This window comes from Python bivittatus, unplaced genomic scaffold, assembly GCF_059951505.1.
Source record: "Python bivittatus isolate LINGU-HERP-01145 unplaced genomic scaffold, Pbiv_v1 ctg000690_np1212, whole genome shotgun sequence".
Classification (NCBI taxonomy): Eukaryota; Metazoa; Chordata; class Lepidosauria; order Squamata; family Pythonidae; genus Python; species Python bivittatus.
This window is the reverse complement of record NW_028277096.1, coordinates 11,681,107-11,698,909: the sequence shown is the minus strand read 5'-3', so window position 1 is coordinate 11,698,909 and position 17,803 is coordinate 11,681,107. Positions and strand designations below refer to the sequence as shown.

Here is a 17,803-nt window from a genome sequence, read left to right as displayed (position 1 = left end):
GCGAATATTTCCTTTTAATTGGGAAATGGGCTCGTTTTGAGCCGTCCCCCCCTCCCCAGCTGGGACCAGAATGTTTTGAGTTCTTTGAGCATCTCTCTTCTGTCCCTTTTTTCAGTGAAGCAGACACTGCGTTACCAGCAAACCATCCCTCCCTCCCTCAGAAAAGGGGGTTTGGCACTTGCTCTCCAAGGATGCAGGCTCATATTAATCTGAGCATGTGGAAAATGTGTCTCCTTTTCGATTTGGAATAAAGAACTTGACTCTAACCCAAAATTAGTCTGGAGGCAAGAGCATCCCCCTCCCCCGCAACTAATCAGTCAACATTTAACTGAATTGCAACAAGTCCTACTTTTCCGGAGCTTGGCATGGACAGCTATTCTAAAATTGGCATTAATTGGTCCCCAATGATCTTGGTTCCCAAGCAATACCATTTATTTTGCTTTTTCACAGAACTTGTCTCTAAAGATACATAGCTGATAGGCTCTCAAAGGAACCCAGTTCTGGCTTGGACAGATTTATTTTTATTCAAACTATATTCAACATGAGAATTTAGGCATGGTTGGCCTATAAACTGAAGAAAGGCATTTGCTTCCTCTTCCTAGTGCTGAAAGGATGAACATCCTGGCAATCAGTTTCTACATCAACACACTTCTAGGTTTATGAGTCACAAAACAATTTCATCAGACAGGAAGCAGATACTAATGTATGCTCTGTTGCAAAGTTAAAACCTTTATTAGAAATTTTTATCAGTATCACTTTTTTCTATTTCAATTTTGTAGATGAATCAAGTAAAGTGGGAGTCATACAGAAGCCCCTATTTTTGCATAGGTCTTGACTGCAAAATTCACACATTGGGCGAAGACATAATTTCTGATATTGGCAGACCGTATATACAAACACACCTCTCTTCCCCAGCGAACAGAAGAAAGAATACTGGCTTGCCACTCTGTGGGAATGTGGCAACTGTATTTCAAGAACAGAACACTTAACAATTATACAAAAATTAAAACTGAGAATGACGTATCTAACTGAGCATCTCGTTTCTCATACTGATCAGCCAGATAACCCTAAAAAACTCATGAACTGCTATTTCCTAACAGTTGGTGCTCAAAGGTATAGTCCACTGAATATGGAAGTTCCATTTATCTTAAACAGCTAAATGTTTTTGGTAGACAAATTCACAGATGAAAAGTCCAATATAAAATGCACAGTGTGTATCCTTCAGAGGCAGGAAAACAAAAACAGTTGGATATCCTCTTTTTTATTCAGAAATGTTTATAATAAAAATTAACAACACACTTCTAAAGTGAAACACTAGATCATCTTAGTTGTTGGAAAATAAAGAGGATAGCCTTTGTCTTTTCTTTATCCTAAGTAAATACTCAGATGCAGTATGCTCCTGAATGTAATGAATGCTCCTGAAAATCTTATCTTGCAGCAGAAATGCAAGAAATAAATACTCAAGAAATTAACTTTTTTTCCTGCAGGAAAGTACAGACTATTTCCTGCCTCAAAGTCAAGTCCATCTCTCAGCCACATAAACCCATTTTGTATATTTAGGTCTCTCAGGAGAAGATCTACTTAAAGACATAGACTGAGAAAGAAATGTCACTTTGGACCAATAGCAGAGGAACTAGAGCATTATATGATGCTGACACTTTTCCCTGAAACCCTGCACAGCAGTTATACAAGAAAGTTTGAAATCAGCTTTCATCTGACTTGGATCCAGCAATGATATCCCATGGGACTATTATGGCCATATTGCTGCCACAGTGAAGTCCAAAAGAGCAGAAAAACCCTCTTGTTCAACTCGGGTTTCAGCTCCTTGACACTAGCTGGATATTAACTAGAGCACCAACACCATCATCTCTTCATCACAAAGCTGGGTTCCTCCACATCATCTTTCTCCTCTTCCTCAGAAGCCTCATCTTCACTGGTCTGCTGTTTGGGGGAATGGTCAGAATCTGCAGCTGTAGAAGATAAATATAAGGGGAAAGAAGATCTGGTTAAACTAATGGAAGTTTGCTATATTCGCATTCATTAGCCATCAGAGCCAAGTGGAATTTCACATTCAGGAGCATACTGCATCTGAGTATTTACTTAGGATAAAGAAAACAAGAAGGCTATCCTCTTTATGATCGCTGTAGAAATACCAGAAACCTCTGCAGACTTCTTAGATTTAGTCCCTAGTCTTCCTCAAACTGGATTAGTCTTCCTTCCTCAGCTTGGCAGCCTTGGATCTAGTCAACATCTGCCCCCCCCCCCCCAAACCTGGCAGCCAGAATTCTGGGAGTTAGTCCCAACTCTTCCAAGGGCACCAGCTTAAGGAAGGATGAGTTAATGAAGAGCTGTTCTTTTCCCCCTTGCTGTACCTGCAGAGGGAGGGGACTCTCCTGCCTCCCCAGTTGTGTTTACCACTGGGCAACAGTGTGTAGGACACGTTCTTCCCATGTCAAGGACAAGCCTACTTTCCCTATTAAGGAAAATCTTTTCCTTCCACCATTTCAGGCCTGCTTACTACAATACAAACACGAACTGTACTTCCTACGGCCTTCGTGGAAACATCTTTCCATGATCACTTGCCCTTCTTTCCCTCATTGGAAGACATGTAGCCTTTTGTTCTTAACAATCCTGAAAAATTTCCAAGGGATTTTTCTCTCTAAGACCCACCTTCTCCAGCATGTAGTCCCCAATGTACTGTATTAATATGAACACTGCCCAAAAAGTCTGAGGCTTCTGGGTCCAACACTTACAGGCACTTGGCTGGGGAAGACCACTTTGAAAGACATCCACACTAATGTATATGCTACATTGTGTGCCCATACTCTGCAGACATTCAATTTCTGTTGAATTGCACAGAAGCTGAGATTGAGAAAAGGAATTTTCTCATAGGCTGATCTCAAGATTACAGCTGTTCATGTTACCTGCATGCTCATTCTTTTGTTCAAGTTTACTCTTCTTTGCCAGCAATTTCTTTTCTTTCAATTTCTGGCTGTAAATAAAGCAAAAGAGAAACTAAATACTCAAATGAACAACCCCCCCCTTTCAAACTTTAGTTTCCAACACCAATGCTGGTAAAGAGGTAAGGTTCAAATATAACCCTTAATGTTGCAAACAAGTTCATCCTTAAAGGGAATAGATGCAAATAGCAATTAAATATTTTCTCCTTCCATCTCCTTTACCCTTTCTTATATTAGAGAAGCCTTCTCTACCCAGTGGCCCAAAATCCAAAATACTGGGCTACATCTTATTCTTTTCAGCCTCCATCTACATGCTAGACTGGGCAAGACTGGGCTATAAATTAGCTGCAGTTAGGGAACTGTTTCTAACAGTTGCAAAGACTTGTGGCCACCTACAGAAAAATATAGGAACTGCATCACAGAATAGTCATTTGTATCATAAAGTTGCCTAATTTCCTCATGTTCAGCAGCCTTCTCCATGATTTGTAACACCCATTATTCCTACATTTTCATAGATCACATACTTCCTCTTTACTCATTCAGTGATTTACATTGTCTCAATGAGCCACCAATTTAGGTCCCAACCATCTATTTTTGCTCATCTACGTGGGGCTCGGTTAATTACCTGCTTCCAGGTACTGGCTCCCTACTTCCCTCCCCACTTTCTTCTCCTTAGTAAAGACCTGGTACCCACAGGCATCAAGAGGGGCAAGGGACAAAATATGCATCATGACTTTGTAATGCAAACTCTGCTCCTAGGCATGACACTGTGGAGAAAATATGAAAAGACAGAGCTTGTGCTGTGATGCCATGATGCAGTTTTTGTCATTTTGACATTATCATTAGAAAAAGATGCCTAAGCTGGCATCCAAAGACTCATGTGAAGAACACTCTTTCCGTCCTTTTCTGTATCTAAATTTGGCCACTAAAACACTACTCTCAATGATATCTAAGAAATCATAAATACTGCTACTGACTTTGCCTCTTATACAATGACATTTCTAAAAGAACAGCCTTTGGAACATGTTCTTCCTGCCAAGGACGCAAGGAGTCAACTCCCTTCTAATGGCTAACACTGTGTATCTCATTAATTGGAGAAACTGGAGTGAGATACCAAAGAAACAGACAAGAAAAAAGAAAAATGAGTGGGATCATAATTTTTGCCTTTCCAATTCTAAGCCACATCAGGAAGCAAACATCAGGAATAGCTATAAAATAAACCACAAGGTTCTCAAACCCTCCCAAATAAAGGATTTAGAATGCTGAAATCCAGTGAGTTTGGGCAGTCATATGCAATAACTTAGGAAGTAAGCATGCTAAAAATCTTATAATGGGATTTTGCAACATCATAAGATTATATATATATATATATATATATATATATTTTATTAAAGAAACTTTTACCCTCTCTAATATTATAACATAATTTCCTTCTTTCCATAGTCTGTCTACTCTTTCTAATTATCAAACCCATAAATCACAAGTTCATTTTTTTCTTTTTTCAGCAAAAAGTCCATAAGGGGTTTCCAGTCACTAATAAATGTAGTTATTGTCCTTTCTCTAATCAAACAAGTCAATTTTGCAATCTCTGCTAATTCTGTCATCTTCACCAGCCATTCCTGTTGTGGGTACCTTCAGAGACTTTAGATTTTTGTGCATATAATAATCTTGCAGCTGTTATCATATATAAAAACAATCTTCCATGACTCTTTTCTAATTGTCTATCCATTAGTCCCACAAGAAGAGTTCTGGTTTCAATTGAGTATTAATCTTTAAAATTCTTTGTATCACTGTATATACAGTGGAGCAAAAAAGTATTTAGTCAGCCACCAATTGTGCAAGTTCTCCCACTTAGAAAGATGAGAGAGGCCTGTAATTTTCATCATAGGTATACCTCAACTATGAGAGACAAAATGGGGGAAAAAATAAAGAAAATCACATTGTGTGATTTTTAAAGAATTTATTTGCAAATCATGGTGGAAAATAAGTATTTGGTCACCTACAAACAAGCAAGATGTCTGGCTCTCACAGACCTGGAACTACTTCTTTAAGAGGCTCCTCTGTCCTCCACTCGTTACCTGTAGTAATGGCACCTGTTTGACCTTGTTATCAGTATAAAAGACACCTGTCCACAACCTCAAACAGTCACACTCCAAACTCCACTATGGCCAAGACCAAAGAGCTGTCGAAGGACACCAGAAACAAAATTGTAGACCTGCACCAGGCTGGGAAGACTGAATCTGCAATAGGCAAGCAGCTTGGTGTGAAGAAATCAACTGTGGGAGCAATAATTAGAAAATGGAAGACATACAAGACCACTGATAATCTCCCTCGATCTGGGGCTCCATGCAAGATCTCACCCTGTGGGGTCAAAATGATCCCAAGAATGGTGAGCAAAAATCCCAGAACCACATGGGGGGACCTAGTGAATGACCTGCAGAGAGCTGGGACCAAAGTAACAAAGGCTACCATCAGTAACACACTACGCCGCCAGGGACTCAAATCCTGCAGTGCCAGATGTGTCCCCCTGCTTAAGCCAGTACATGTCTGGGCCTGTCTGAAGTTTGCTAGAGAGCATTTGGATGATCCAGAAAAGGATTGGGAGAATGTCATATGGTCAGATGAAACCAAAGTAGAATGTTTTGGTCTAAACTCAACTTGTTGTGTTTGGAGGAGAGAGAATGCTGAGTTGCATCCAAAGAACACCATACCTACTGTGAAGCATGGGGGTGGAAACATCATGCTTTGGGGCTGTTTTTCTGCAAAGGGACCAGGACGACTGATCTGTGTAAAGGAAAGAATGAATGGGGCCATGTATCGTGAGATTTTGAGTGAACACCTCCTTCCATCAGCAAGGGCATTGAAGATGAAACGTGGCTGGGTCTTTCAGCATGACAATGATCCCAAACACACCGCCCGGGCAACGAAGGAGTGGCTTCGTAAGAAGCATTTCAAGGTCCTGGAGTGGCCTAGCCAGTCTCCAGATCTCAACCCCATGGAAAACCTTTGGAGGGAGTTGAAAGTCCGTGTTGCCCAGCGACAGCCCCAAAACATCACTGCTCTAGAGGAGATCTGCATGGAGGAATGGGTCAAAATACCAGCAACAGTGTGTGAAAACCTTGTGAAGACTTACAGAAAACGTTTGACCTCTGTCATTGCCAACAAAGGATATATAACAAAGTATTGAGATGAACTTTTGATATTGACCAAATACTTATTTTCCACCATGATTTGCAAATAAATTCTTTAAAAATCAGACAATGTGATTTTCTGGATTTTTTCCCCCATTTTGTCTCTCATAGTTGAGGTATACCTATGATGAAAATTACAGGCCTCTCTCATCTTTTTAAGTGGGAGAACTTGCACAATTGGTGGCTGACTAAATACTTTTTTGCCCCACTGAATTTGAACCCCAAATTTTCTGGCTTTTTTGCAAGTCCACCAGGCATGATAAAGACCATTAATGTTTTCCACATTTCCAACATAAATTTTATCATATACTCTCACTTGTTCTTCTTCCGTTTCAAATTTCAACACAAGTTTATATATTTTAGCAATTACATGTTCATCATTTCTACACAGTTCAATTTCAAATTCGGTCTTGTGCTGTTCAGTTCCAAATGTACTGTTATCTACCTTAAGTCTTCATCTTAATATGAAAACCACTGAAAACTAAGTCACTCTGTAGTCAGTTGATTTCTTGATTTCATCTTATATTCTCCATGCTCTTGTTCTAACGGCTCGCAATAGGTGAACCATCTCTCTTTGCCTGCTGTCTCTTTCCTATAAAAGGCTTCTTGTGCTGAGACCCATAAAGGCATTTTCAGGCACAATCTGGGTTTATATCTATTCCATACTCTCAATATGGCACTTCTAATACAGTGATTTTTAAAAGCTACATTAACTTTAACTTTATTGTACCACAGAAATCCATGCCATTCAAACCTCAAGAAATGCCCTTCTAGTTTTAAAATTCTCTTATTTCTCAGCACCCCGCACTTCCACATCCAAACCAAGCAACAGGCTGCAAAATACAATTTCAAATCAGGCAGTTCCAATCCTCCTCATTCCTTTGCGCCTTGGAGCATTTTATATTTAACCCTTGGTTTTTCCCTTGCCATACAAACCTAGATATATCTTTCTGCCATTGCTTAAATGGTACATCAGTTGTCAAAATAGATATTGTTTGAAACAAAACATCATTCTAGGCAATACATTCATTTTTTATCACAGAAATTCTCCCCAACAATGACAATTGTAATTTCTCTCATCTTAGTACTGTATATCCTTCTTAATTTCATTCCATGTTTTAACATAATTGTTCTGAAATATCATACAATTCATATTAGTCATAGTAATACCCAAGTATTTCGCTTGTCAGTCTTAAAACCAGTTTTTTCCCCTCAATTCTTTTTGCTCTTCTATCCTCATGCTTTTTGTTAGTATCTTTGTTTTCTCATTATTAATTTTAAATCCAGCTAACACACCAAAATCTATTAATTTTTCCATTAATATTTCTATTCCTTCCAAAGGATTTTCCAGAATTATCACAAAATCAGCAGCAAATACCTGTAATTTCTGTTTCCCTTTTAATCCTCACTCCAGCAATTCTTTCATCTTATGTTTCTATTTAATACTTCCAGAGCTAAGACGAATAACAATGGTGACACATAGCATCCTTGTCTTGTCCTTTTCTGTATCTCACAAGATTTTGTTAATTCTCCATTTACACTTATCTGTGCCTTTTCTGAGTATAAATTGATTTTACCCATTTAATAAAATTCCACCAAAGTCCATAATTTCCAAAATTTTAAACAAGAAAGTCCGTTCAAATTGTCAAAGGCCTTTTCTGCATCTAGAAAGATCAATGCAGTTTGTTTTTCATTATGTTGTTCTAAGTGTTCCAAAATATCTAACACATTTCTATTATCTCTCAACTGTCTTTTGGGTAAAAACCCACACTGATCTTCATGAAGTATTTCCTGTAAGTCCTGTAAGACCATTTTCATCCTCTCAGCTAAAATCATCGCAAATAATTTATGCTCATTATTCAATCATGATATTGGGTGGTAATTTTTTTGGTGAAGTCAAATCTTGATCTTCTTTAGATATTGATGCTATAATTGCTTCTATCCAACTGTCCGTTATCTTTCCAGTCTGTAAAATAGAATTCATCATTTTTTGCAATGGTCCAGGTGCTTTCCCTACTTTTGCCTTTTTTATGGCTTCACACTTCCCTTATTGTTATAGACCCATTCGTTAATTGTTTCTGTTTTTCTGTGATCTTCGGTAAATTTTGTTTCTTTAAATATTCATCAACCATTCCCAGGGAAACCTCTTCTCCTTTACATAATTTAGAACAATATTGATGAAATATTTTTGCATCTTTTAATTATCTGTTATTATCTTTCCATCTTGCACTTTTAATATCATTTTTCTCTCCCTTTCTTTCCTCAATTTATATGCCAACCATTTCCCTGGCTTATTTGCAAATTCAAAATTCATTTGTTTTGCATAGTTCATTTTTACTTCCATTTCTCTTACTGTGAACATGGACAATTGTCATGGTAAAGTTTAATTTGTTGTGAAATAATTTTCTTTTCTAAGGATTTCTTTAATTCTTCTTTTGTTTTTATTTCATCTAAAATCGCTTGTGTTTTCTCTTGTCTGTTTTTTGAGCTTGCTATTATATAAAATGTCCCCTCATAAAACTTTACTTGCATCCCAAACCATCCTTATATTTGTATCTTTATTAAGATTATTGTCAAAAAATTATTTCAACTCCTTTTTCTTTCTGTAACAATGTTTCATTTAACCTCCATCTGAAGGAAGTGATTTTCCTTTTAATGCTAAAGTCACTGGGTTGTGGTCTGAAGCGGTTTTTGGCAGTAACTCCACTTTGTGAATACTAGTGACCAAATTCTTAAATATGCAAGGCATATCAATTCTTGAAAAAGATCTGTGTCTTTCAGAAAAATAAGTATATACTTTTGCATCACCATTTTTGTATTTCCATCCATCTACAAGCAGTAAATTGTCCATCATATATTTAAAAAAAAACAACTTTTGGTAGTTTACCCTGTCATTTTAATATCTTTCTCAGAAATTCTACCCTTCTGGTGGACAAATTACCCCATTCCAATCTCCCATTAAACACCAATTTTCATATAGTAAATCCATTAGTTTATCCATAAGTTCTTTATAAAATGTTACTTTATCCTCATTTGGAGCATAAATTCCCATTATCAGAGTCTTGGTCCCATGTGAAGTAGCTTCAAACTCCACATATCTACCATAATCAGTCAATATTGGTTCTGTTTATAACTGGGGGCCTATACACAAAACAACTCCATTTCTCTTTTTGGCTCCCACTGAAATAAATTCTTCACTCAAATTTTTGCAAATCAAATACTTTGCAACATTATGAGATTTTTAGTATGCTTACTTGTTTTTGCGCACAGGCCATTGCATCTGGGAGCTAGAAAATGTTGCCGATCCCTGCTATACTGTAACTGCTCTAATTATGAGTGGACAAAAACTCTTATCCCTCACCTTGCACAATTAGGCAAACAATGCCGCCATTAACAGCACTTTGAAAATGGAAGCAAAGGGAGATGGGCCAAGAAAAATTGTACAGCTTAGGACTTAAGTAACTCATATTCCTGGCCAAAAACAAAGAAAAGACAAGTATGAAATGAGGCATGTCCCTCAAATCAGGGCAGTGCAGAAGCTGATGGGAAAGCCCATGAGAACGGATTGGAAAAATAGCTCTGCTGTGGATAATACAGAAGCCCTTTAGAGTTTCGGTATCAGCCACCAAGAACAGCTTGATCTTACCGCTTCTTTCTACGCTTGGCTGTCTGTTCTTCTGCAGCTATCTTGTTCTTTTCGAGCTTCTTCTGATATTCTTCATCTAGTTTTTGCTAGAATCAAAAGAAATAGATACAATAAATTAAATCTAAAATTGTAAACAATTCTATTAAAGTAAATTTATAAAACTTACCAGAAAAATGCACATTTATTCAAAAAAGCCACCTTATTTACCATGATGCTAAATGGATTTGCATTAAGTTGTAGCTTTGAAAGTATGAATGTTCCAATCTAATTAAGCATAGCTGTGATTATATCTCATCTAAAAAAGCTAGTTACAATCTGAAACTTGCTGGAGATTATGGGAGATAAACTACAATATGCAGAGGGTGCCAAGTTGGAAAGACGGTTTTAAAACACTGAAAACATACACTTCCACTTAGTAGTTACATCAAAATCACTACTCCAATGTTGTAGTTTGTTTTATATAAAAACCTTCCTGCTATACAATAGCTCCATTCAGATACTAATCTATAACATGGTGTCTTTAGTTTTGATTTATAACACATGAACACAGGCAGTATAGTTTGTATGAACCAGACCTTTATGGCTTATTCAACAAACCATAGTAAAAATAAATAACTTTCTGAATAAGCAAATTCAATGTCTCAAAAAGCCTTCTGCTTTTCTATTTCTTTTTCCAAGACTTCATAGTTCTACGTCTGAACTAGGATGAGTCTACTGATACCCAGAGGACACATTCTATCTGCCAGCCATAGTAGCTATTTAATGGCTTGATAAACCTCAGACTTGTTTCCTGCCAAGGTTCTAAAAACAAGGGTCTTATTAACATAGTTACATATAAATGTATTTATGATGTAGAGAAAGTAAATAGGGGATGAGATTTTCCTCCCTCCCCTAATTTTAGAACCTGAAGTCACCTAATCAAATGACTGGTGAGAGATACAAGACAAAATATTTAGTACCATGCAGTGGAGAATATTTACTACCAGAAGAAGTGGCAAAGGTCAGTAATTTTGACTACCTTAAGAGAGGAATACATCATTTCAGACAATTACTAATTATGATCATTCATTCTCTTTCCCATGTTTTCTCTGTCTTTTGGGCTGAAGACAGGCTCTCTTTCAGCTGCTGCTACAGAGCCATGAGCAGGAGGATGCTATTGATTCATGTCCTGCTTCTGGATTTCCCAGAGACACCCAGCTGGCTGCTTTGGGAACAGAAGGCTGCATATGTTATGTAAGGGCAACGTGATCATCCAAAAATAAGGAACTGTATTTTTCTGCACATTCAGAATATGAGTACCCAGGAGACTGTTAGCTTGTAAATTTAAGTTTAAAAGATTCTGAAGAAAAAATGGGTTGAAAAGGAACAATATCAGTAAAGTATTCTGGTGAGAAAAAAAGAGCAAACGAAGGAAAATGAAGGGGAGAGAAAAGGTATAAATAATCTGAGTATTTAGTAACTTATTTTTGGAGAGGATCAAAGAGGGAAGGGGAGAGAGGAGAGACAATAGACCTCTTTGTAGCTTACAGAACAGTTTATTGCTTCCCCAGTTTGCAAACTTTAACTTTTCCTGCAAGCCCAAAACTGAATTCCAAGATTACTAAAAAAAATACCATAGCCCTGAATAAAAACACTCGAGGAGTCCAGATATGCTACAATATTTTCTTACAGATTTGCACTTTAACACAGACTATGTCAATATGAATTTATATTTGGCATACAGTTGTTGCCTCCCCTCAAGTCCTGCTATGCTGCTTCATCATGGCACCAGGGTATGCGTGTGTGGGAGTATTCCTTGGGACAGATGAGTGAAGAACACTAGGAGTGTATTCCAAGAGTAAATATTCCCAGCAATGGCTTGAAGGTAATCCTTGCTAAAGCAAGCAGGCATCTATACTGGGCAGCAGAGATACAGGAAGATTCTGGAGGCAGATGATCACTTCAGTGACAATGGCAAAGGCATCATTTCATACTGCTCAGGAGAAGGTAATGGTAAACCACTCCTGAATTTACCAAGAAAACCATGTGGACAGAAAATATAAAGTGACTGATGATGGTGCTGGATGATAAGCCCCTCAGGCTGGATGACACTGAACATGCTGCAGAAGAAGAGTGGAGTATTATATTTCAGAGTATTAATGGTGTTTACAGTATGGCTAGATTAAAGCCTTTGGGATGCCTAATGGTTGATGTTGCCATCTAAAAAAAGAAAATCTGAAGATGCAAAGACAAAACTACATGAGAACATGGAAGGTAAGAAACATGAACATGGGAAAGCTCCACACAGTTAAAGATGAAATGAATTGAATATACATTAATATCTTAGGCATCAGCAAATTGAAGTAGACCATAATTGGACACTTTCAGTCAGAAGATCATATTATTTACTACTGAGGACATGGAAAACAAAGAAGGAATGGTATTGTTTTCATAGTCAGGAAAGAAAAAGCAAAGACAGTGCTTGGCTATAATGATGACCAAATAATATTAATTAAATTTCTCAAATCACCCTTTAATATGATGATTATCCAATATTATATGCTCCGATCATGCAGAAGAGGAAGTTAATGAGTTTTATCAAGTTCAATCTGAAATTGACAGAACACGCAAGCAAGATGTGCTACTTAAGGTTGGAGACTGAAATGCCAAAGGAAAGAAAGCATAGTTGGACTGTATGACCCAGGAAACCAAAATGAAGCAGGACCCAACTTATATGTTTCTGCCAGTACAATGTTTCTTCATTGCTAACACATTCTTCAAACAACCAAAATTATGCATATATATCATAAGATGGAGAACACAGCAATTAAATTGACTATATTATTGGTATAAGAAGTGGAAGAGCTCAGTTACAACAGCAAAACATGGCCAGGGGCTGACTGTGAAAGAGATCATAAACTACTCATGTGTAAGTTTCAAGTGATGCTAAAGTGGAAGAAGAGAGCCAGCCAGATATTAACTTGAGTATGTACAAACAAGAGAAATGTCAAAAATCACTTTGAAGTCCTAAACCTCATTGACAGAAAATCAGAGGAGTGAAATCAAATAAATTGCTAAGGATGAATGAGAACAAACTGCCAAAGCCCAAGAAAAAGAAAAAGGCTAACTAGATGTCAGAACAAATAGTGGAAATTGCCAAGGAGAGAAGAGAACTCAAAGCCAGGAAAGGCCAAGATCTTAGGAAGGAACTTAACAAAGAATTTCAGAGAGCTGTTAGAAGATTGAAGATGGAAACAGAAAAATAGAAAAACAAGGAAAGTCTTCCAAAAGATCTCTAAATTCAGGAGGTTCCAACCTTGAATTGGTATGCTAAAGGATACCTCTGGACAGGTAGTAACTGATTCAAAGGAGAACAAACCAAGTGGAAGGAGCATACTGAAATTCTGTACAGTAGGGATGTCAATATCCAAGAAACCTTAGAAGATATTCCTACTTACAAGAACTACTGGAAGATAAAGTTAAATCAGCATTCCGGTCATTACCAAGTTGGAGACTAGGAACTGATGGAATATCTACAGAAATGTAACAAGCAGAAGAAGAATCAGTAAAGATTCTAATAAAACCATGCTAGCAAAACTGGAGAATAGACTGGAAGAGGTCAATCTACATACCAATTAAAGAAAGGAAACTTAACAGAGTCTGAAAACTATCATACAATATCCTTAATTTCACATCCTAGCAATATAATGCTTAGAATTATCCAACATAGATTAGAGCTTACATGGAAAGGGAGATGCCAAAAGTTCAAATTGACCTTAGAAAAGGCTGAGAAATATGAGATATATTCCTGCACACTGGATAATTGAGAAAGCCGAAGAATACCAAAGATGTGAGTTCTTGCTTCATTGATTACAGAAAGCCCTTTGATTGTGTTGATCTTGTCAACCTGTGGAATGTGTTTAGAAAAACAGGAATCCCAGAACAACTCATTGTCTACATGAAAAACCTATAATTAAGACAGGAAGTCACAGTCCAGACAGAACACAGCAAAACAGACTATGTCCAGGTCAGCAAAGAAGCAAGACAAAATTGTATATTCTCTTCTTATATACTCAGTCTGTATGCTGAACATATACTGAGGAAGGCTGGACTGCTATGTATATATGCTGAATATATATTGGGGAAAGTTAGGTTGCTACTAATCAAAAAGTAATGCAATATGTTCTGTTTGGTATTGATTTTATGACATTTTGTAACGTTAGAGAATCAGAATCATCATTTATTTTCTTTAATTTAGATTTAGAAACATTTAAGTATTGTTGATATTTGATGGGGAGAGAAAGAGAAAGAAAGAGATGGGTTTCCCCTTTTTTGCTAGGTTGGTTGTTTTCTTTTGTTGTTGTTATGTTTTCTTTTTTCTGTTTTTCTATATTCTTTTTTGTAAAAATTATTAAGATAAGTAAATAAACTTGACATATATAAAAAAAGAGTTGATACCAACTTAGGGACATACAATCAATCGAATACAATTTTTGTTTCACTGTGTAGATTCAGCCTAGCGAGGTTCCTCAGGGTATTCAATATCAATACCAAAGCTTTTGGGGAAAAGTCACTTTACCTTCTCAGCCATGGCATCCATAAAATCTTGCCTCTGATACTCCCGCCGCCGCAGATGCCGATAGACATGAAATTCCCCACTCCCAGCCCCAGCACTGGAACCTGCCCAAAAAAAAAAGGGCAAGAACAGATATGACAGAAGTAAAATATTCCATCTCAATCCCCAACAGTTCAAGGGTCCCAACTCTGTTGGATCTGAAACACTGAAATTTTTATCTGCAATCCACATAGCTCACCCCAAGCTCAACTGCCAAGAATCACTGATGTAGTTTAACACCATTTTGACCACAGGAAATACATGAAAATTCCAACATAATCCTTAAACAGACTTAATATAATTGAAACTATGAAAGAGCTCAAAATTCAGGAATTTTTTTTTTTTAAATCCTGGCTAGACTTACTTGTATGATCACCCTACTTGCTAGGGTCCCACTATCCAATGTTAAATGTCCCCAGTGTTAAATGTTGCCTACAGCAATCCCCATGGCAACTTAAAAAGTGAATTCATTACATTTTATGAATTTAAAATTAATTAGAGACTGAATAAAACAGTCATGTGAACCCTAAGACCTTTAGACATTAGCAGATCTTCTACAAAGCATGTGGCTACTTACTTTATTAAAAATTAAAAACAAATGCAAATATAAGAGGGATTCCTCACTTTGCTAATACCAGCTTACTATGGACTTCTGTGGACATCTAGAAAAACTGTTCCCTCCCTTCTCTACTCTACTTCTCCTCTGCTCTACCTCTCTTCTTATCCCTCCTCTAGCTAGAAAAGAACAAATGTGATCAGTTATGTTCCCTGATTTTGTTGTAATGATTAGTCTTTGTCTTGACAGAGGCTGTTAATATTCCCTAGCACCAATGGAAAAAGTTTTGGGTTTCATCACAGGCAGAAGACTGTGCATTAAATAATGTGAAATTATACACTTAAAAATAATTTTGTATAACTGATACAAATTTGTTAGGTACATAGAAGTTCGATTATGTGAAGCATTGAAGTAAATCATGCAAAGCAAAGCCCCAGTCATCTTATTCAGCAAATACTTTTGGCTGCTCATATAGCAGGCATTTCTCATCCATTTTGTAGCTTTGCCATAAGGGCTAGAGGCTTATCTTTGCTTTTAAGTAAAGGGCAAGATTCTGAGAAAGCAGCATCCTATTAAAATTATACTATGAATTGTCATCACTGGACACCAGAATTTCTCACAACACATATAGAGGTATGAATAAGTCACTCTTCAAAATCTCTCCATTTAGGATTATAAAGTTGAAACATTACTTAAAAAACAGGGGATTCAGAGTTGTAGGTAACTCACTACAATAACGTCCATGGATCAGAGAAATCCAATGTATTTTGTTAAGGCCAACAGCAAAGTGCAAAATGGTACCAAGAATTACCTCTGAAACATGTTTCAAACTTTTTTGCTTGACACCATCAACCCTACTCCTCAAAATCCAAGCCTATTTTCCCTCCTGTTCTTTAGAAATAACAAACAAAAACCAAAACTAAAAACCCGCAACTTACCCATAACATCTCTGACAAATTCTGGAGGTGGGCGGGGTGCCCATTCATTGAGCTTTTCAGGAATTGGAACTGTCTTATCCTGCAGTGAGAAATGAGTAACATTCTGATGCTTCTAAAGAGAGCAATTGTTCAGAGCTATTAAAATGTAGAAAGATTCTAACAGTGGAAAGAAAGACGACTAATTTTAACCCATGCATGTATTCCATGCTTAACTACAGAGAGAGAATCCAAAACATCGTAATACTGAATGCACAGACATCAGACCGCCTTGACAGATCCAGTCCCATATTCCACCAACCAGCAGCGAGATGGGCAGAATTAGTGACACTAATCATCCTGCTGAGGAGAGGGAAGCATCTAACCTTCCTACTCAGGGACGTAATAGAAGTATCTGAAGGAGGGGATACCCATTCGCAATCGTAAGAAAAACGGGACCGATTTGGATGACGAGGGGAAATCTCCCTCTCTGTTCAGTTCAAACAGGCTAACAAAAGATGATCGTAACAAAGAACTAAGTGCCCCCAGCTGGTTTAGGCCAGCCAGGACTCATTTCTCACCCTCCGAAGGCTGGGGAGATCCAAGGGGCAGGGAGCCACGCCCACCAACACATATCCCGCCCCCTCACCGGATTCCTCATTAGTCTCTCTAGCTTGAGGCGCTGTTCCTCTGCTGCGCTCCGCGGGATGACCAGCGGCTGCGGCTCCTTCCGGGGCCGAGGGGGCCGCGTCGGCCCCGCCGCCATCCTATTCCCAGGTTTCCCTTCCCTTGTGCAAAAGGCCGCGGCCCCGACCGATGACGTCACGGAGGGCGACGGTCACACAGACTCGGTCTGTGAGGCGGGGATAGTGGTGTTCCCACCTCTTCCCCCTACTCATCTTCCTTTAATGGGAAGAGCGAGTCACGAGGGCTGTTTAATATTAATAAGAGCGGGAAACCTGAGGAGGCGGCGTCGCTCCTGAGGCGAATGGAAAGTGGGCGGGCCCGAAGGGGTTTCCCAGGATTCCTCGCGGTTGCGCTGGTTTCCTCGCAATGGTGTTTAATACGAACGTCTCATTCTTAAGCGTCCTTTGTGTTTTATAGGTATACTGTATATGACAACAGGGACGTTAATAATTGGTTTTTGGGATAATCCAAAACGCTTCTAAATATTTCCCTGAGTCAAAGGAAACACGATTGTCCACGTAGAATTAAATTAAGTGATATTTACCGTACGGCGAATGTATACTTTATTTGCCCACTGAATTTGTTAGGCCGCCCAGCTCCAAAAGACAGTAAAAGCTGTTTTCAAATACAAGAACCGGCTTTAAACTATCTCATATGTTTGTACTCCATACATCCTAACGACTTCAAGCACCTGTCCTGTGTATCAAATAGCTGAAATACACCCTCAGAACAGCGTCATCTTCTAACACCACCATAAGAGGTGTGAAATAAACCAGTTTCCTCCTCTAGAATGTTTACACACTTTTTTTTTTACTTTCTAAAAAGTGTAGCTGCTTTCCTGGATAGAGGGAATTCTCCACAGAGGATGGCAGAATAACCCACTCCATATTAAATAAAGGATTGGTAGATGTGAGATTTACAGGATCTGAGTGAAAGGGTGACATAGCGTGGATAAAACTAGGAAAAATAAAGCCTGGCCCTCTCCCTCACCAGTGAAGATGCTGCTTCTTTAATGGAGGCTTTGTTTCCTTCCCCCTTCTCTCCTCCTTGTGCCTGTAATTATCTGGAATTTTAGGGTTTATGATTAGCATTTTAATAAAGGTGACATTAGCATTTTAGCATGGCATCCGTGCCTCCTTTTCAAGTTTAGGAAACTATGTTTTTTTCTTTTAGCCAAAGCCATTTCCTTTGATGTGCAAAAACCAGCCCATTCAGAGTCTGATAGGGCTGTATTCTGAAGTCCTTGAGTGTTGCA

General features: G+C 38.1%; 1 protein-coding gene across 1 annotated transcript; it reads right to left on the bottom strand.

Annotated features, from left to right (window-relative positions):
- Positions 1-712: 712 nt before the first annotated feature.
- Positions 713-16,685, bottom strand: PRKRIP1 (PRKR interacting protein 1). The gene is made up of 6 exons (XM_007421776.4): positions 16,511-16,685; positions 15,886-15,964; positions 14,356-14,456; positions 9,798-9,883; positions 2,925-2,992; positions 713-1,970 (listed from the first exon to the last, which is right to left on the bottom strand). Exons 1-6 carry the CDS (start codon positions 16,625-16,627, stop codon positions 1,864-1,866), a joined length of 558 nt encoding a protein of 185 aa, XP_007421838.1. The 5' UTR covers positions 16,628-16,685; the 3' UTR covers positions 713-1,863.
- Positions 16,686-17,803: the final 1,118 nt, after the last annotated feature.

What these genes read in the sequence shown, in the direction of transcription:
- PRKRIP1 (XM_007421776.4), bottom strand. Translation starts at nt 16,627, where the DNA reads ATGGCGGCGGGGCCGACGCGGCCCCCTCGGCCCCGGAAGGAGCCGCAG. An exon ending in ATTTGTCAGAGATGTTATGG is followed by an intron (nt 14,457 to 15,885) that starts GTAAGTTGCGGG and finishes TTTTTTGGGCAG; the next exon opens with GTTCCAGTGCTGGGGCTGGG. An exon ending in TGGATGCCATGGCTGAGAAG is followed by an intron (nt 9,884 to 14,355) that starts GTAAAGTGACTT and finishes TTTTGATTCTAG; the next exon opens with CAAAAACTAGATGAAGAATA.